Raw genomic sequence first — 20,631 nt, forward strand, 5'->3', positions numbered from 1 at the left:
GCAAGGAATAAATGGATACAGTGATGGCTTTTAGCTGTGGGTGACATAATGCCTTCCTCATGCGGGATGATGATGTACTTTCAGCAGCTTTGTGGAGTGAGGATGAGTGACTGTTATTGTGAATTTTCATACGTCCTTCTGCTTATATTGTCCTGAGCCTTTTCTTCCCATCCTGTGCTTTCTCAGCACTTCTGGAAGTATTGCAAAGTATCTGCCTTCGCAAACAGTAAAATCAGTCTTTTTTCCCCTGTCTGCTTTATGATACCTGCATGAAAGGAAACAGATGGAATTTCCTCTCACATGAGTTAAGAGAGTAGATACAATGGTTTTGTAAGATACAGATGAAGGGCTGCGTGAAGTGTGACAGCAGGCATGAGCAGCTTGAAGGTAGTGCCAGTACAAAACAAAAATACATGTCATAAGCTGCTTTTTCTCGAGTGGTCTCATAGACAAGTTTGGCCAATTCTCCCAGTAGTACAGTGAGAAGTTTCTGACTTGGAGCAAAGTAAAAATACCCAACCTTTCCCCCAGCCCCTACTGCAATTTTATCAAAATGCATAATGCCAAAATAATTAGGACCAATGCATTGACTGATTGCCTGTGTTGGTTAGGGTTTCTGATCACTACTACTGCCTATTAGTCCTAGAATAGATTCAGACTAGTAGGGGATGAGATTACAAAGCCAGAGAGTATTGTAAAGTGGGTCTCCACACACATTAATTTTCTCTTTGGGAAATTGTTCATGTTTATGCTTAGCAAAGCCTTTATAAATACTCTAAGGCAATTGCTGCAGTTCCTTATGAAGAGGGTACAGTTTGGGGTCCTTTGCTGCGGGCCAGTATGGTAGCTCATTCAGTTTTTCCTGCAATAAATCTTCTGAATTGACACCTTTATCTTGTCCATCATTTGTATTTAAAATGCAGCCTCAGAGTTACATATAAGTCCCGAAAGCTTTTAGCTGTGCTTAAGTTAGAAAAGTTGTAATAGAAAGTATTTAGGTAATTTCTATAAACAAAACAGTACAGGTATCAGTTTTGGCTTTGTTTGAAACTGTTTCTGGAGCTACTTTGCAAAACTGAGAATCTAAGGTGGCAGGGTACTGAGAAATTTACTTATTCATTAAATCAGCTGCATTTTTTTTCTGTCTTTCTGCCTAATGGGAACAGGAACCAGTTTTTGCTCTCCTGTAAACTCCTTTAAAATTAACTTTTTTCTTCTTCTTCTTTCTTTTTTTTCCTTCTTTTTTCTGAGGTGTTGGTAGCTATTCTGGCATTTGTGGCTCCACCATTACATGGGGCCAGTTGCAGTCATGTTCTGTGAGACTTGCTGAAATCAAATGCATTTTGTTCAGATGAAAACAGAATGATTTCTTGAGTTCAGTGTTTTCGTTTCCTGTGAGTTCTTAACATTTCTCGTGTCCTAAAGATCTAACCACCTGTAAAAATAAAAGTTCTTTATATTTTCCTTTTAGTGCTCATTAAAAAGAGTAAACTGGGGCAAAGACTTTTTCTTACCACATCTTTTAAAAGAATGCTGTGTATATCTGTGCAACTACATAAATAATAAATCTCTAAAGATTATATTGTCTTAGATAAAACTAGGAATGATACTTTTGCCTATGTGATTGATAGGAGGAGACTTTAGCAAATGGAGGTTTAAGACTTGGCTAAAACAATATGCTCCTGGAAGAAAGGAGATGTTATTTGTGCACCTGCACTCCTGAGTACACTTGCTGTGACATCTCTATTTCCTCAAAATATTTTGTGACTTGCATGAGAATTTCTGTGTATTCCTGCCTCTGTGGGTTTGTCATACCTGAATGCAGTGTTACCCAACAAGAAATTTCATGGAAGCTGCTGTTAAAAGGTCAATTGATTCAAATAAAATTTACATTGAAATGCCAAATATATTATCCAGAAGCTTCTCTGGGAGAGGGTGATGGTAGAGATGTAGCCAGTTGAACAAGATTTGGCGTTGAACCCAATTAAAGTAAGTGATAATAGAGGATGTATGAGGAGGTGAATTTGAGAGATGTGTATGCATGAAAATTTGCATAGTGCTTAACTATAGTGTTTCAGTGGTAGAAATGTAGTGTGTTTTGGTCTCAGTCAGGTTGGCTGTGGTAATGATTTACTCTTTTATCTTTGGAGAAGTTTCCTTCATTCATTTAGTTCATCCAGAAAAATCTCTGGACATTTTGAGACGGTGCATCTGTGAGGAGCTACATGTGTAAATAAATGTGTCTTAGTCCAGATGACAAATCCCTTATTTACTAATGATATTCTGGTTCATTCCTGTTTTCAGGAACAGCTATTCCAGCCTGTTGTTATTTCAGATGCTCTAATGTTTGCCACTCCTTAGTCAAGGACATGTTTCTTTTGCCTGCTTTTGTACTTTTACTCCCAGCCCTTTCTTTGCCAAATGTTTCATTATTTATAATTTATGACATGATTAAATCATGATCTGAATAGGGAAACTGTGAATTAGAGTATTGTTTATTGAATAGCTTCTCTTTCTCCAGTCATAAAAATAGACTTCTATTGTAACACTGCCATATCTTATTGCTGCATTTTCCTTCTAGTAATTAGATGAAATGATAAATTTAATTCTAGAATTATGTCAGCTACTTGGATAGTACTTTGGCTATTACTGAATAAAACTTATATTTAGTGAATATAACAAAATTATATTCAATGAAGCTTACAAACCCAGTGATTTTAAATGATATTCCTTGGAAATCTAGCTGCTATCATTGCTACAGGCTCTAATACTGAAAACCATCACACTTAAGCCTCTCCTTCAAGTTAAATTATATAATGATTTCCACTAGCAATTCTATTCATGAAGGCCCATAAAACAGGTTAGGGAATGAAAGAGGTGACAGTGTCTTTATAGCATAATGTATAGTACCTTTTTATTCATTTCCGTTCATATTACATCACTTTACTTTGGCTGAGTAGTCTGCATTTCTGTGCTCCCAGTCATTATAATGTACGAACACTGCACCAGTGTCATAAACAGAGACAAAACTGAACTGATGTACATGTTATATCATTAAGCAGGAGCCACATCAAGCATCACAAATCCCTTAATGTCTGAAAAATGGATGCAAACCAAGTCCACCTGAAGCTGCCTGGTGCCACTCTTGTAGGGAATGATTTCAAATTGGATTGTTGAGCTCTCCATGGGGGCCATTCTTGCCACACTAAAAGAGAGAATACATTTCTAAGTTCAAGCAGCTGAAAAATTCTTTGCTATGTATTCTTGAGAGTCCCCAAATCTAAGACGGTGTAGAAGGGAAGAGTCAAAGTAAGTGGCCGCTGTGTTTGTATGCTCCTAGCACAGGTGGACATAACCTTCCATGCTCACAGCCCCCACAATACTATCCTTGAAGAACTAATCAAGCTGTAATGGATGTGGTAGAATAGTTGCAGTTCTCAATCTGTGATAGAGAGTTAGGGTTTGTATCATGAGAGTAAAACATATTGACCACCTGAGGAATGATCAGAAAGGTTATCTTTAGAAGAGCTCAAATCCAAGTCTATGTATTACCCTCAACACTCCCAACATTTATAGTACTCTAGATATGCTCATGCTGTATTTTGGTGTGGTAAATGTAATTACCTGTTGATTTTATGTCCATAGTTGAAATTACTCTTGGCTGTCCAACACAAGGAGACTGATAGTAGCACCAGAAAACAGAGAGAGTGGGGGAAAAGGGCCTCTCTGCTCTAAGGAGGTACTGAAGCTCAGCAATACTGATGCTGGTACACCAAATTAAGGTTCAATGTCAGGATCTAGACCTGAATTTTGTATTCAGTGTAAATGAAGCCTTAGTGATTTGCATCATTATCTGTCTTTTGCTATCTTTTTTTTTTCCTCTCACAGTTTCTTGGTGCTCATTCACTCTCCCAGCATAAATATTTTGAACACTTTAAAAAATGTTTTAAAAATAGTAACCATGGAGGAGATGAGAGAACAATTTCTTATTGATATGATATCAGTGGACACATTTTTAAGACATTTCATTACAGTTTATGTCCTGGCTCTTTAGTAATTTAATATCTGAAGGAAAAAAGATACTGTCACTTTCTTTCTTATCCTTCAAGGATTGTTTGGTTTTTCTTTTGCAAACCACAAAAGGAAAAGCATTTTTAAATTTTTACTCTTTGTGTAATTCAGTCACTAACTACAGCGCTCTGAGTTACATGCTGTCATTAAAAGCAGGCCATCTCTCTGCTCTCTGAGCATTCTGTAATTCAAAGCTTGGCAAAGGAGATGTAAAAGACTCCCAACTAGTATATGGAGAGTACTGACATGATGGTATTTTGTCCAAGGTTGGTGCCAACAAAAGTCATGAGGTTGACAGAATCTTTTTTAAAAAAACCAATTCTATTCCAGATTTCCCACCAAAGTGAATGAGTTATTAGCCAGATAGCATTTACGTACTTGATTCTGAGTTGGTCTTTGATCAGGCCACTACCTTCGGCTCTCAGCACACAGTCTGTCACCACTTCAGACAGCGGGTTGGTAAATGTCACCTGCACATTAACAGCCTTGTGTACCACTGTTGGACCAAGGACCTACAAAGAGACAACATTCTGCTCAGCTACGGCACTAGTCTCACTTCTTTCTCATGGTTTTCTCTTTTCATTCCTGTTGCAAGCCACTTACACTCTTAGGATCTCCTGGACAGGAAGGAGCCAGGAATTAATACATGTACATATTTTTGCGCATCAGAGTTCAGGCTTAAATCAGCCACCCAGTATGGCTGAGAAAGAACAAACTACCGTAGAATCTACCATTTAGGCCAAATTTTTTAACTAGGTCAGTGTATGGTGTTAATGTGTAACACAGTATGATGCTTATCAGAATGAGAACAGAATGAGAATACAAGTATTACCTTGGCATATCTGGCTAACTACTGTAGGCAGCTTAAGTGAAATTAGCTTTAGTTAGACTAAATGAAAGGTTTAGGATTAGAAAACATTGGAGGTGTGAGACAGAGGTGAATTGTGACATCTCAGGCAAAAAAAAAAATAGGATACCAAGTAGCAAATAAATATATTCATTGCCTTATTTTGACTGAATTGGCTCATCTAGTTATCTTTGTAGATTATGTAGAATTAGTTAACATAATGGAGAAGTCCAGCACCCCAATTGCATTCCTGTATTCTTGAATGTATGTTTATACAGAAGTTTCAATCAACAGAAGCATAAACCCTTCTTGAAACTTAGTCACTGAATTGAAGTAATTTAATTCAGGTGCCAGCCCTATATAAGCTGACTCTGTTATTTGCATGATACAGCACAGAAGGCTTTTTACAAAGTCTCACTGGAACTTGGTATTCAGAAATTGCCAGACCTACAAAACCCCAGACTTTTTATTCCTGTGTGTAACCATGTTTTTCCTGAATGCTACTGCAGAGTGGTTTGGGATAGCTAATGTAGTCTGGAAGCTCTGAAAGGCCACAAATTATCATACTCCCTCTATGTTGTTTACAGTACAGTAGGCAGATAGCTTTTGATCCCATGTCTGATACAGCATGTGAATGTGCTGAACTGTCCAAAACAAGTTAAGCTAGTTTATTTGGATGTGATGAGCCATAGAAACCCAGGACTGTCCCTGGGCATACACAGTGCATGGTCTTTTCTGTGGAGTAAGAATTGCTTTTTATCCATTGTACAACATTTGACAGAAGTAAGTCTTAAATGGGAAAAAAAGCCTCCAATTCTAATTATTAATCATTTGGAAAGATGTTACAGAAGGTGAAAAGTGCCACTTTTCCTGATAAGGTGAAAGAACTTCTTTGATTATTAGTAATAACAAGCCTCACAGCCCCAGGTATTATCAGCTAGTCAGTGAAGATGTCTTTGGTAAAGATCAGGCTTCTTAAATAAACTGGAAGAGAATGGTCAGACTTCCCTGACAAAAGTGGAGGCCTAGATATGGACTAGATCACTCTGTCTGTCTGTCTCTGTTTCTCTCTTGTCTGTCTGTCTCTCTGGAGATAATCTTACCTTGTAACACTCCTAACACTGAGAACTTTTATCAGTGCCATGTCAACAAGCACTGGCAAGAACACCATAGCACAGCTATGCCTTGGAAAGATTTGCTTTTCCTTAATGTATTTCATTTCACTTGTGTCGTATGGCCCATTACTAGAGCAACAAGATCAAATCACCCTCAGGCATGATTTCACTTCCCACACTCCTTCCCATGAGAAGTAGATGGAGTAAGGATTCTAGTTGCTTCTTCTTAACATGTCTCTCTAGGGACACGAAGGGGACTAGCTTTTACCTTGATGGTGAGAAAAGGATCCTGAAGTACAATGTCCTTCTCCACTAGAAGTGAGGCTCCCTGTTTGGTTTCACACACAGCAGTCACTAGGATCTTCCTGTCATCCACCAGAGAGTTTTTATACTGGGAATAGGAGATCTTGAATGAAATCTCTTTCACTGGAATGGAAATAGAAACAGAATTTCCTCCTCTTCCTTTTTTTTCCTGTGTCTAAGTGCCAGCTATCTGTAATATATCTGTATTTTAAGGAGCAAGGATGCTATCACCCTGAGTCTGTCCATTTGTGGGTGTTGACAGCTGATACACAGGAATAATGCTTATAGGTGACTTCTACTTACAATCACATCAAACACTAAATGATCAGGTACAGTTCAGTAGCTGGACAGTTCTGAGGATGGATGTATGTGGCAATCTCTGCTGGTGTTTTTTTGTTTATCTGAAGCTGGGCATTTAATGCTTCTTCCTTGCAAAGAAGGCAGAAGTGAAAAGGTGGGTTGTTTTAAATGCCCTTGCTGATGCAGCTGTAGCCTCTGCCTTAAAGAGGGTGCACAGTCAGAGTCTCTGTGCCAGTGAGGAAGGCAATGGATCTCTGTACTTTGAGAAAAAATGTTCATCTACTGTTGGAACAGTGGAAACAGTTATAATGTGTTGTGTTTTAGCTTGAGAAGGTAGTTATATTCATCTATGCTTCATGTCTCGTTTTTCACTACTGTCCCTATAAAAGCAGGGCAAAGGCCACTACCTGCAGGTAGTGTAGCACTTACTGCAGTCTGTAGTTACTGTCCTACTGCTGTAAAAAAGACGTAGGCTTACGTTTCCCCCTTTAATCTGTCTTTATGCTTTGCTTATGGGGAGCTGGTAGCTGAGTAGTCTCCGGTGTATGTCTTAGTTGTTCTCTCTTAGCAAAAAAGGTCATAATGGACAACTAATAGTGCCTGTGCTGGGTCAGACAAAAGGTCACCCAGCTCAGTATCCTTTCTGACAGTGCCCAAAAGCAAATGCTTAAGACAGGGCAAATATATATGTTTTTCTTCCCCTGAATAGCCTTAACCACAAACCATTTGCAGGTCATGCAGTTCTTGAGCTGTTCATTATTTCTATGTGATTTGGCTACAAAGCAACGCTACATCTTGTCCTTAGCTGTAAAAAGATTTAAATTACCTTCTTCAGATCCAAGTTTAACAGACCTAGACAACTGCAAAATCTCTGCCTTTGGTCTTCTTGTGTAGAGAATGGCTGAAGCTCTCAGTTTAACCCTTATGTTCTTGAAATCTGAGGTCAAGTTCCTGAGTGCCAAGGTAAGGAGGATATCCTGGCCAATTACAGGAGATGCATCAAGGATCAGCTTCCCTGAGATACTGGGTTTTTGTGTAGGCTGTGTCATATTTTGTCTCCATGCTACTGAAGATCGTCTTCTACGTCTTGTAATTTTGGTTCTTTTCCCAGTGCTTCTCACAGCAAGCAGCTTCAGTGCTTTTTTATATACCTGCCTTTCTTTCAGGGATCCTGCTTTGAAAGATAACATGGTCAGAGATGTCATGCATGCTGAATATAGTGCAATGGAGCCATAATTGCTCTCAGTAACATACAGTTTAGGAAAGCTGAGGAGGGCAAAGATACACAAGAGGAGAAAGTGTGGTCTAACCTAAATGCTAATTTTCACACAAAAGCAAATGAATATACATGGCCTTGAAGGCTGGAAAGTAAAACCTGCCGGTCAGCTTTAGCTGGCTGTTCATGGGCACCTCTTAGAAGCTGTGAGCAGTACAAAGATAACTCCTGGGAGAGCTCAGTTCTGCATAAGCTGGGGCGATTGCCATCTCCTCTGAAATTAAGGGTGAAAAAATCCTTTCGCAGAAACTCTCCCCAAACAACTCTCCAGAATGGCTATTGCTGTATGTCATAACAGAAATAGTCTTACCAGCTGATCAGAACAGCTGGGACAGAATGTCTTACAGAAGTAGCTTTGACTTTGTATTGATTATATTAGTATTTCATCAAGGGCCACCACAAAGGCCATTTTGAATCACTATCAGCTGACGATGAGCCCTAATACTTTGAAAATTCACGATTACTTTGCTCCAGAAGTAGTAAAGAAATTAAGTCAGTGCTAAATCCAACGAAGGCCTAAATTCCTTTCCCTTCTGACCATCAGTGGCAAGACAGCTATAGAGTTTACCTTCTGGATATTTGTAATTAGCAGTGACATCCACACGTGAGTTAGTGCCCACTGCTTTGGTGCTGATAAATTTTCCAATCTTCCTAGTATCAGAATAAATTCTCTCTTTTCTTTTGTTGCTATAGTGAATCCAAGTAACATAGTCAGCATTCACTGCTGCAAACAGAAATGAGCTGTCGTAATCCAGGTTCACATCCCCTTCCTTAATGGCTCTGGTGGAGGCAGGACCACACTGATATATGCCTATATTAGAGAGAGGGAAAAGTTAAATGACTGCCTATTGCAAAAGAATGTTAACTCCTTATGCTGACAGCAAGAGGGAGAGGTAGTCACTCCAAAGACATGTTTGGATAAAGTGCATTGTTTCTACATCTGTGCATTATGGTAACAGCATGTCCAGAGATTCCACATACATTTTCTATCAAAAGGTAGGAGCACGGAGGAGGTTGTAAGGCCAATAAGGTATAGAGAGAACTAACACTTCTTATGATGTGTGCTATGTGAAGTGTTCTAAACCTCCAAAGCTTGCAAGGCTGTATGCTAAGCTGTCTAGTGAAAGGAGAGGAGAGGATGGGAACCAAAGCTAAATTTGGTGAACTTAGTAGTGGGGAATGAGAAGCAGTTTATCTGGAGTTTGATGGATTTAAAATGGCCAAATAAATGAATCTTTTGATGGAGGTCATCAAACTAGATCAATGAAGTTGTGTCTGTATTAGTAAATAAAACCAGAGCCAAAGTGTGAACCCAAGTGCTGGCCACTGGTCATCCACACTGTTTACTTGTTAGCAAGCTTCTTAGTGTGGTTTCCCCCCTTGTCAGTGAGCAATCTTTCAGACAGTGGCTGTGAAGAATTCAGGGAATTGGACAGACCAAGGTTTGTTGGCAGCAGGCTGTGCTATTAGTTTGCTCTGGGAGAGGGAGTTCAGTGCTGTAAACAAAAGCCGTTCTATGTCACTTGGTTTCAGAACCGGAGAACAGTTTGGGGCTTATTTCATGTAGCTTTGTCCATAAATGGCATGTTGTTGCATGCCATGAGGACATCATGTGAAATATCTTCCTACTCATTCTAGTGTGTCCTGTAAAACATAGGGTAGAGTCATGGGGCATATTTTATTTTCTGTGGTAAACTCTTTGGTTCAACCCTGTGACTATAAGCTCCAAAATCTTTACTTAGCATCGTACTAAAAGGGGTTTTAATTTGTTTTGCTGCTAAATCTGCCCAATACAAGCCAGCAAATGTGTCTAATGCCAGCAATGTGACCTTGCAGCAAGCAACATCCAGGGCTGCATCAGGAAGACCGTTGCCAGCAGATCAAGGAACGTGATCCTTTCCTTCTACTCAGCACTGGTGAGACCACATCTGGAATGCTGTGTCCAATTCTGGGCTCCTTGTACAACAAAGATGTGGGTGTATGGGAGCAAGTCCTGCAAAGGGCCACAAAAAGGGATTAAGGGATGAGAACTGGGACTGTTCAACCTGGAGGCGGGAAGGCTTGGGAGAATCTTATCGGTGTGTATAAATACCTGATGGGAGGGTGTAAAGAGGACAGAATTGGACTCTCCTCAGTGACATCCAGTGAAACGACAAGTGGCACTGGGCACAAATTGAAACACAGAAAATTCCATTTAAACGTAATAAAAAAAATTTTTGCTATGAGGGTGATCAGCTCTGCAACAGTTTGCCCAGAGAGCTTATGGAGTCTCCATCCTATGAAATACTCAAAACCCAACTAGACGTGGTCCTGAGAAACCTGTTTTAATTGGCCCTGTGCTGAGCAGGGGGTTGGAGTAAACGAACTCTAAAGGTCCCTTCCAACCTTAGCTATTCTATGTCATTTTATGAATCTGTGTAATATTAGGAGCTAAGACAAGCAAGGGTGAGATAAGTGAACTTAAGATGTGCTGGCTTTTGTGGAGGAAGAGCATCAAAAAAAGTAAGAATTTGCATGCTGGTAGGCAATCCAGAGGCTGACGGAAAAGCAGTCTACTGGAGATTGATGTGGGTATTGCTTTTCTTGTGCACCTGAGTTAATGCTACATCTACAGGGAGTAGATAGAAGAGACTTGTCCTGAAATTTCAGTAACAATATTTAGGAGTAACAGTATCTACAGCTTTTTATATTTACAGCGGCATTACCTTTGCTTCTTTCCTGGGGCGTTGCATCTAGAACCTGCCATCCATCATACAAAGAGCCAAGATCTCTTCTAATGAACCAGCTTTCATTCCAGACATGGAAATTCCTGTAAGGGAGGTAGAATAGGGAATCACTGATTCATACAATTAATTCTATATTGAAAGATTTGATACATTTCTGGTGCAAAGCAAGAAATAACCCTAGTCAAGTGAATGAAAACTTCTCTGTGGAGAGACCAGCTGCTGACTCCTTTCTTGAGTACCTCTTTCGCCTTCTTTACCAGCTTTTTGTGTTCAGATCACTGAGGAATGTTGGGATGTTATGAAAAAAAAATGTTAAAAGGAAAATAATTAATTGCAGAATCAAGTATTCAATTCTGGACATTCCAGAGCAACATACTGTACAGCCAAAGGTCTCCTGCACATATTGGTATCTGCTGGTATTTAATTCACAGTTGCTTTCTATTTCATGTCACCCATGTCCCATTCAGTCCACATGGTATAGGGTGCTTGGTGACTAATCATGCAGTACAACACACGTGCAGTGTGATAGTTTCTGTGCACTTGTTTGTCAAAAGCATGATTTTTAACAGGTTCTCTGAGGTGAAAGAAACAGCATGTTCTTCCTAAGGGATGTGATGGAATTCTTCTCAGCTGCATTAAATATATTACCTTTACTTTAGTAACCTCTCAGTATTGTGCAAGGGATGTGTAATGGTAATCATGAAAGACTGAGGCAGCATGTAGCACAGGAGCTGGGTCTAAAACTTATGGGCTTCTGAGAGTGCTCTGCTCTAGGAATTGAGGGACAAGCTGATACCATTTTTGAGCAAGAGGTTAATCACTCTTCAACTTCTTTTGGAAAAATTTAAACTTTCATACAGTAGTGACAAAATTAGCAGTTACAGTTTCAAATTATATGTTGAATAGCAATGGTGCAAAGTATCTCCTCTGTTAATTCTTCAGAATGATGAAACTGACTACATATTGCATTTCTGAACACTCTGTTGATTCTTTGGTATGGGGTTTTACGTCACTGGGAGCATGAGGTTGGGGTGGTTTTTCAGGAGCATGATTCTAGATCTTTTAATTAGAGGAGAATATAATGGAAGAAATATTAAGAAAAAAATTATATTTACCACACACTGTCTTCAGTCAAGTGCAGGGTCTTTCCAGAAATGTCAACGTACTTATCAATACTCAGATTTATATTCCTGTCATGGGCAGAGTTGAAGTTTGTAATAACACGAGTAGGTATTCCCAAGGATCTCAGAACTGCAATATAGAATACCATGAAAGTGCTGTAAGCCTATTTTGCAGACATTTAGGAAATATTTTTGGTTTTCTTGGCAAAGCAGTCTAGTGTGTATGTTTCCAGTAGGGGAACAAACCCTCAGAAACTTCTCTCTCAGATATGATGCAAGTCACAGTCATGGTGCACAACTGCTTAGAAGATGGTTCCACTCACATGATGTTCTTAGCTGCTGTGCTCTTTTTAAGAAGAGTTAGATTCACCCATTTATTTTAATCTTTCATTCTTCATCCTGTTCTCTCTCCCATTTTATCCCTGTGTTTGTTTCTGTTACCTGCTTCTTCTTCCACTTCCTCTCTGAGACGTACCTCTCAATTGCATTAGTTTTCCTTGTATTTTCCCCAAAGTGACTCGTCTCTCAGAGCAGCTCTGAACAGAAACTGCTAGTATAAAATGCTTTTCCCAACTTGCAGCTCCCTTTACAGGTCCTCAGAATTATGATTTGGCTTTGTGTCACCAGTAGATAAAACACAACAGTAGAAAACTGGCATTGTGAGGAGACAGACTTAAAAGAGCACTGGTTTTCTTTGAATCCTAGCTTTGAAATAGGAAACCTTGCTCTTTTCACCAGCCCAGTCTGGCAAACCGCTTTGCATTTTGTTTGATGACTCACAAAACTGGGGTGCCGTATTACAACCTATGTCTGTTTAAAATAGAAGAAAATAACCCTTCATGCATGGAGAGCATACGTTCTTCACTCTCTCTGTCAAAACTGAAACAGCTTCAACAATAACATCACAAAGTTAAAACTACAGAAATTCTAGTAAACTTCCTTTCTGATAGCATTCTTCATCCCTTCATGTATACCTGTGCACATTACTCCTGCAAAGACCCAGCACTGGCCATACCGGACAGGTTTGTATCTCCCCCTGTACCACTTTCGAAGGATGGTCACGCTTCCACTCCACTGCAAGGGGTTGGTTCCTGAGCAGTACTTTCCATTCCACTTCCCTTCCACTACTCCTTTTTCATCGTTGCTGTTAACCTGAAAGAGTCCTCCTCATGAGAGAATTTAAATATTTACAGAAAAAGGGAGAGAGGTAAGTAGGCAGAAATGACCCTGTTTGTACCACTGTTCTTATTGGCTGAGTGGTGGGAAATAGTATTTGAATCTTAGATAGAATTTTGTCTGCTCAAGTGCAACAATTGGATCAAACCCAGATCAGCTTGTAGAGCCTGGTGATTCAAAACTGCCTTGTTTTTCAGTACAAGTGTGCCCAAGTGCACTGACTGCCAGCCTATTTAAATTTTCTCTGTTTCATTGATTAATTTCACCTCCTTGTATGTCATTATACTGTTATACTGTCTATTCAGTATTGGTTCACATTCTCAAGTGATTTATATGGAAGCATCAAGAAGTACAGATTTTCTCTGAATGTACATTTGTTGCAAATGTCCATATAATACATATAGCTTGCTCAGACTTGTTAGATGTGCTTGTATATATTTGGGCACATCCATTTTAAAGGCCTGTTTAAATGTTGTGTGTGGTTGTACAGAAAACAGTAAGGTTTTTTTTTAATTTTTTTTTTCTTAAGTATTAGTAATTGTAGTCATTTTGTACATCTAAGTAGAGTTACTTACTTCATATTGAAGCTGAAACTGCCTAAAGTGAGCGCTGTCTAAACAGGTGAAATGGATCACAGTTCTAAAAGAGGAATCTCACATAAGGAATGTTGCAAGGCATGTATTATTTATAAAATGCAAAACTTTTCAGTTGCCTAGTTGTGCATTTATATGTTTGTGAGGATGGGGGGTTGTTGAGAAGATGTAACTATTTGTTGAAGGAAATGCATAGAGGGCTTAATGAACGAATCCCCCTTAAGTGAAAAATACTAAATACACACATTAAATGGAGCCATAGCAACACGGGTTTTCCAAAATATTTCATGCTTCTCTTGGTGTTTGAAAAACTTATCAAATTATTTCAGAATGACACAGGCTTTCCAAATTAGTGAAAAGATCTAATGAACTGAAAATATGTTAGGAAAATAAATCTGAGATTCAACGTTCCCCAAAAGTCCTCAAAAATATTCCTTCAGTTATGAGCAAACTTTTGGGAAGAAGGTAAATTAAACTTTTGGGGTGTTTTTCCATGAGAAAAAAATCTCCATTTTACCTCTTCTGTAGGTATTCTTTGCAGAATAGTTAGTTACTCCTATAAAACATTGAGGCATTCACAATAATGTATTGGGGGTTTTGTTAGTAGGTGCATTGTACAGCTGTAACTAATTGGTCACTTTACCATAGCACTGATAACCCTGCTCACATAGATAGGATTGTTTCTGTTGGATACATCAGCAGCTGGATCTTGGCGGTGGTTCAGGCTTCGATCCAGTATAGCCAGAGAGATATCAAGGATATCCTCTTCAAACTGAAATCAAAACAAGCAATGTATTAAATAAAGGCTAATTTCATAAATAAACCCAAGGATAAACTAACCACCTATTTTTCTTCTCCTAGCACAACAGGATCATGTTGGTAATATAAGTATTTTCTGTACTGTTAAAGAAAATAGGGTCAAGAAGAAAGTATAGGCACTAGACTGCTGACCCTCCACAGTATTTTAAAGACAACATGCTAATGAGCATGGCTTGGGGCCGTAACTACTAGCATTCACAAAGACATTACGTGGCCTGGTGGAATGAACAAGACCACTCCAGGTCTGGCTTTGCAGGCTTTGCACCCTTCCACATCCTGTCATGTCCCCACAGGTACCCTTCTGTTATGAAAGCTTCACTCTGATGGCCTGCCTTCACCTTATATCATATGATCTGAACTGAAAGAAACCCACAAAAATAATTATTGTGGATTAGGTTCACAGAGACACTGTGCAGGGCCCAGAGAATGCTGAAGTGCTGTGCTGTATGGATGTTGTCAGGCAAGGATGTCACTTGACCTCTGAGACAGAAAGCAGATCTGCTTTATTTCATTTACTAGTGTAAAAGTAGCCACAGTGATCAGGATTAATATAAATGCTGTCTGTGCAACTGCTGGTGTAGTCGTAAGGCATGAAGTGGTCAGGAAAGGTTTTGACTGGCCCAACAAGTTGCAGGATGGCTATGTGACTACCAGTGGGCTGTAGTTAGGACTGTATTTGTAGCAGTTATGCTTAGAAGGCCAAACTGATCTTCAAAAATTCCAACTTGAGTTGTTTCAGTTGAGTAGATGTGGAATATCCTTTTAGTGTCTTCTGCCCTGTTACTGAACCAACTGTGTAAACATTTAGATGTACTGCCCTCACAATACCTAGAGTTTAATACTAGAATGGCTTCCTTTGCCCTTTACAAGGGTCAAGAAACAAGTAGAATTTTGCCAGTTTGTGTCCTTGCCAAACAAAACCAATACAAATAGACAGAAGAAAACTAAAATTGTGCTTTGTTTCGTTTATTTCTGTATTAGCACTTGCCAGACCGGGGAAATGATCCTGGTGCTGCTGTAATGTATTGATAAGTGAGACATATGCCTACAAGAAAATCATAAGTGAGAGAGGAATACTGAACTCTTATACTATGAGATAATGATACTCTCTCCTCAAGAGCCTATTTACCCACTGTTCTTACTTTCAAAGTTCTGAAATAGGTGATGCTGTTTACCTGTCCATAGTTCCAAGCTTCTTGTTGAATATATTTTTCCAGTCCCTGAAATATGATTCCACTGTCATTCAGGACATACTCCTGCCGCTCCTTTTCATTAGCCATATAGACATCATCATCTAGAAGCAGAATGAGAGATGCTGGCTGAAAGGAAAGTTGTTTTGCTGTAACTGAAAATCTCACTTCAAGGGGAGTTCTAGGGAACAGGTCAGGCTGCCTGTGTATTCAGGGTTAGGACTCCCTGCTATAACTCTGTAATCATTTAGAGAGTGAATAAAATAAGCATGAAGTTCCTTTCAGGGGAACGGACTATGTTCCTGTCCTTTCAGTAATCTCAGTATGTGTCTTACTGGTAGATATTGCTTGGTTTACAACTGAACACAAGTATCAGAGGGAAAAAAATGATAGAATGAGTATTTGGAATATTTCCTGCCTCTGATTTTGTATTCTACAAGCAAGAGGCTGGATCTTTGATGCATTGCAGCACTGGAGGGGCAAAAAACTGATCCTTGATGTTGAGCAAAAAAAATATCTTTCTGTAGCTGTGACTGCCAGGTACATGCTTTACTGTGACACCCAGATTTCCTGACTGAGACAATGAGTTATTTGAAGAACATGATACATCAAAACATACTTGGACACCAGGGATTAAAGAGTAGTACAAAGTGGCCCAGGAGTGTTGAAGAGACCTTGTTCCCAGAAACAATCTGGAGTTTAAGTTTGTATCGTCCAATGACAGCATTGGCTGGGCTGAATATTGTGAAGTTCATGCAGCCGGGCTCACTGGGCTCTTGGGTTGCACTCCAGCCACTGGCACCCTCCTCAGAGAGGTTAAATACAGCCTTGGTCCTCTGTGATTCTGCTGGTGATGGTCCTGCCAAAGGGAACAGGGACAGCAATTCTGAATAACAAACTTGGGGTCAGTGATGATCTCAATTTCTTTTTTTTTTTTAATGACTACATTGAAAGATTGTGGCTTATCAGATGTATTCAATGTAAACTAGCTGCACTCCAATCCATAGAATCGTACTATGCAGTGCTCTGTGTTATGTGCACAAGCCAGTAAAGGTGAGTGCATCGATAATAATTCTAGACAAGTGAGGATACAAACCTGTTGTCCTGAAAACTGGACAGTTCAAAAATAGGTAGGCAGGATGGGCCACACATTTTAATACACACTGCACTAAGAGTTAGTAGCTGCCTGGAGGATTTTTTTGAGAAGCCATTTGGGAAGATAGAGAGGAGTCTTATGAATGGGGTCGTGTAGACTGTTCTAGTAATAGGGAACACATTAAGTTAATAAAGGGGAGTTTAAAGGGGTGAAGTAGAGAGTCAGGAGAGGAGACAAATGAGGGATGATGGTCTGTGAGAGACAGAGTTGCAAAATTTTCAGGGACCACAGAATGAAGACAACTTGCAGTATTGCAGATAGGTCCTTCAGAGCAAAGATACAGGCTTGTTTTTAGAATGAGGATGGCCCCTACCTTTCTATTAATTATTACCTTAACTATCTATTGTCTTAAGGTACAGATTGAACTTTAAAATGGGAGCTTCTAAGCCTAAAAGAACAATGAATCCTGAATGATACAGGACAAAGCTTAATGATTCAGGAATGGACCACATAGAGTTCTAAGGCACTGGATGTGAGTGGAGTTGGAGTGACTTTGATGTGAGGTGAGTGCCATGGGGAAATTACCTGTGCTTGCAATAAATGTGAAGTTGTCCCCAGATTGCACCGTTGTTTGGAGGTGCAGAGTGATGCTGAAGGCCTGTCCTCTCCTCAAGATTGCTTCTGTGCTGCTGTAATCAGAGGTGTGGTGTGCAGCTTTATTCAGTTTGGATTGCCAATTGACATTTGCTATTTTCAGAGCTAGAAAGACACAAGACAAGTTAATTAAAAACATTGTTCCTTCAAACTTGTACATCTTTTCAGCTTGTCTAATGTAATAGTTTTATTATCTTTATATATAGCTGGAGTTATATGCTCTAGGAAAACAGAAAAATCCACTGTTGTTATTAAAAATTGCAAATTAAACAACAACTTAGAGGAACAGCTAAAATATTTTTTCTGCAGGCATCTTTCAGAGACAGAAAAAACACCCAAGCAGAGAATTCATCTTTGATTAAAAAAAAATTACTGTATTTAGATAATAAGACTTTGTTAAAGTTTGAAGAGACTGTTCTATTCCACCATGTCCTTGCTCTTTTTCTGCCCTAGTTCACAGAATGCTTTACAGATGTACAGAAAGAAGTATTAAAACTCTCATGAGCAAGTGCATGCCTGATCCTGGAAACACTGTATGACAGATGATGAATAGAAGGGTAGTATCTTCATTGTCAGACTTGCACATTATCTTCTCACATATCTTGTATTTCAGTTCATTTACAGTCTTGTTGCTTGAAGCTGGGTGTTACTTCACATTCTGTTGCAAAAAGATAACCCGCAAAGGACAGATGGTAGGAGTGGCGTATCTTGAGGCAGTGCTATGGGTTGCTCTATTGTATCATGATAGGTTGCCCACTATTGAAAAAGGGACACTGAAGCACAGATTACAAAAGCTTTCAACCTTTCTTGTTCCTCAAACAGTTAAAAGAACAACAACAACAAAACAACCAACAAACAAAAACAAAGCAGAAAAAATACATCATCCCTCTATGAACACGTGTTGGAGAAGTGCTCTTCTCCGATATGATATTCCACAGGAATTTCACTTGAAGAAAATTTCCTGCCACAACTACAGCATGTTAACCCTGTGCAGACTAATGGTGCTGTGAGCAACAGTTCCATCATTTCACTGTACTAAGATACAGGACTCGGTTTAGGACCGCCTTGAATCACTTGGAATGAGGTTCATATCTGAGGTAATCCATAGGGTTCTACTATAGAAGTAGGGTGGGATTTGAGTTTTCTGCTGTGTTTGCAGCACAGAATTTTATTCTGTGAAGTCTTCATGTAGTCATAATTATACTCGTTTTTCAGCTTTTTGGAAGAAACGTGAATGTGCGTATGCAGTTCTAAGTCTGCGGTAAGGGCTTAGAACAAGTTGCTTTCCTATAGTCTGTGAGCATAAACATGTTTTAGTATTTTCAGTTAAGTGAAAGGTCTTGTTTCAGATGTGTCACCTGGAGAAAAAAAATTCCATTGATAGGAGTGTGATATTTGAATCACATGATGTAAAATGTCTAGAAAGCTTCTCACTTGCATCATCACTTTATTTTCCTGACTTAAATATGTTTAATTAAAAAGGACCTACAGAAAACAGCATTCCTAACATCAAGTCCTCTACTTTTAGAGTGAATTAGAACGTGTTTCTGAAGGGCATGTGGGATCGGAGTTTGAAAAGAAGTTAGCCTTGCAACACTTTACCCATGTATATGCTACTTCTGTGTATTCTGAACTGTGCAAGTTAAATGTCCAGGCTATTTGGTGTGGGGAGCATGTGCATCATTAGTTGTGCAGTGATGCAGATAACTAAGAGCATTTTTTATGTCTGCAAATAAAAATGTAGCACATAGAGGATTTAATAGCAACTGAGCCATGGGTTTGGTATTAGTGGGACTCTGACATTTAAGGACCTAAACAGTGCTGCTAAGACTATCAGAGTGGAATGTCACAGGAAAAGACAAGATGTACAACAGAGCAAGAGGGGACATCTGGAGAAGTGGGAAAGATAAAGAAGGCAGTGCCTAGCATTGGTCAGCTCTAAGAATTTCCTGCATTGATAGTTTAGTTTGCCTTGCAAAGTCCACAGTTACATGGGCATTTCTAGTGAATATGTGTAGGAGATCGACAAAAAATGGTTCATATATGGGGTAAGAGCACAATAAAGCCTGATACCAGTCTTTCGTCCATGTGTACTTCAAATTTCTCCTTGTTTTGATCTTCACAGTTTCAATTTAAATCTTAAAATTTCTTTTTCTGGTTTCAGTATCTCTCTGTTGGAAAAATGTATTTTCAATAATCCTGCCAATGTACAATTGGACAAACTTCTAAAAATTTGTTTGGGTAAGCATTTATCCTCTAATGGATAGACACTGGGAGCATGCTTATAAGCAAAAGAATTGGTGATCACTGCCGAAAATGCTGATCAGTATGCACACAGGGTTCTTGCCACCTCTGACAGAAAGCTGAAGCTAGAACAGAAAAAAATCCAAAGCAGCACACAGGCTAACATAGCCACTCTGTGAGGAGGTGAACATGGGAGTTCGGAGGCCATCAAGTGACCTGTCTGAAGCCAGACTTCAATTCGATATCAGAGAGGGATTAGAGCCTGGGACTTCTGTGTGACAGTTTGATGCCCAAATCACTAGCCAACAGTGTTGATTAGGTGGCTGCAAAAGCACTATGTAGATTAGTTAATGGATATGATAGAAAAATATTTTCTTACTGTATTTTTCTGTGTTACAGGAAAAAAGAATATATTCAAGACCCATGATACTAAGAAAAAGAAAATCAGTGCTAGTAGAATAACCCATAAATGCATTTAACCTGAAAAGGGCTAAATTGCCAAGAGAACAACTACATGTAATTTATCCTGTTTCCTCAGCAAATGTCACTCATCTGTATTGGAAGAGTGATGTCTGGAGCAATCAGGCTGTTTTTAACTTACCCGCCATAAGGTTTCTTTCTTCTTTTCCACACTTGTGCGTTGTTCAGGTTACGGGTGCAAAAGTGTGCAAGAACATTCTGAATCCTCTTCCACCAGCACGAGTAATGAAAGGCTTCGTCCTCTTGACTTCGCTGCGTAAGCTAGAGTTTATACAAGCTGGGTGTGACCTGTGGTTGCTAGTTACTGCTTTTGTAATAATGTCCTACGTGAGCATCTACTTATGGCTGCTTTAATTGCTTAATCTTGAATCTAATTATGCTTATTTAAAACTGGTGAATGGCAGAGGAAAGATGATAAAGAGTATCCTGGTGTCTTAACTACTAAGAGTGGAAAACATCCCAAACTGGATCTAATGAAGGAAATACAGTCTTAAGTAGACAGAAGAAATTTAATTTTGGATGGTTGGTTTGTGTCAGTTTAGGTTTTTGGAGATTGTATGTACAGAGGGCAGGTATAGACAAATATACATATCGTACAACATGGATGTATGGAACACGGA

General features: G+C 39.2%; 1 protein-coding gene across 1 annotated transcript; it reads right to left on the reverse strand.

The window, feature by feature from the left end:
• Positions 1-3,054: 3,054 nt before the first annotated feature.
• LOC126045932 (protein-glutamine gamma-glutamyltransferase 6-like) lies at positions 3,055-20,162 on the reverse strand. The gene is made up of 13 exons (XM_049817620.1): positions 20,133-20,162; positions 17,219-17,392; positions 16,157-16,396; positions 15,523-15,641; positions 14,172-14,300; positions 12,734-12,911; positions 11,754-11,889; positions 10,618-10,721; positions 8,481-8,723; positions 7,463-7,807; positions 6,302-6,459; positions 4,450-4,583; positions 3,055-3,205 (listed from the first exon to the last, which is right to left on the reverse strand). Exons 1-13 carry the CDS (start codon positions 20,137-20,139, stop codon positions 3,055-3,057), a joined length of 2,118 nt encoding a protein of 705 aa, XP_049673577.1. The 5' UTR covers positions 20,140-20,162.
• Between the last annotated feature and the right edge of the window lie 469 nt (positions 20,163-20,631).

The sequence above is a fragment of the Accipiter gentilis genome, chromosome 14, assembly GCF_929443795.1.
Source record: "Accipiter gentilis chromosome 14, bAccGen1.1, whole genome shotgun sequence".
NCBI classification, from domain to species: domain Eukaryota; kingdom Metazoa; phylum Chordata; class Aves; order Accipitriformes; family Accipitridae; genus Astur; species Astur gentilis.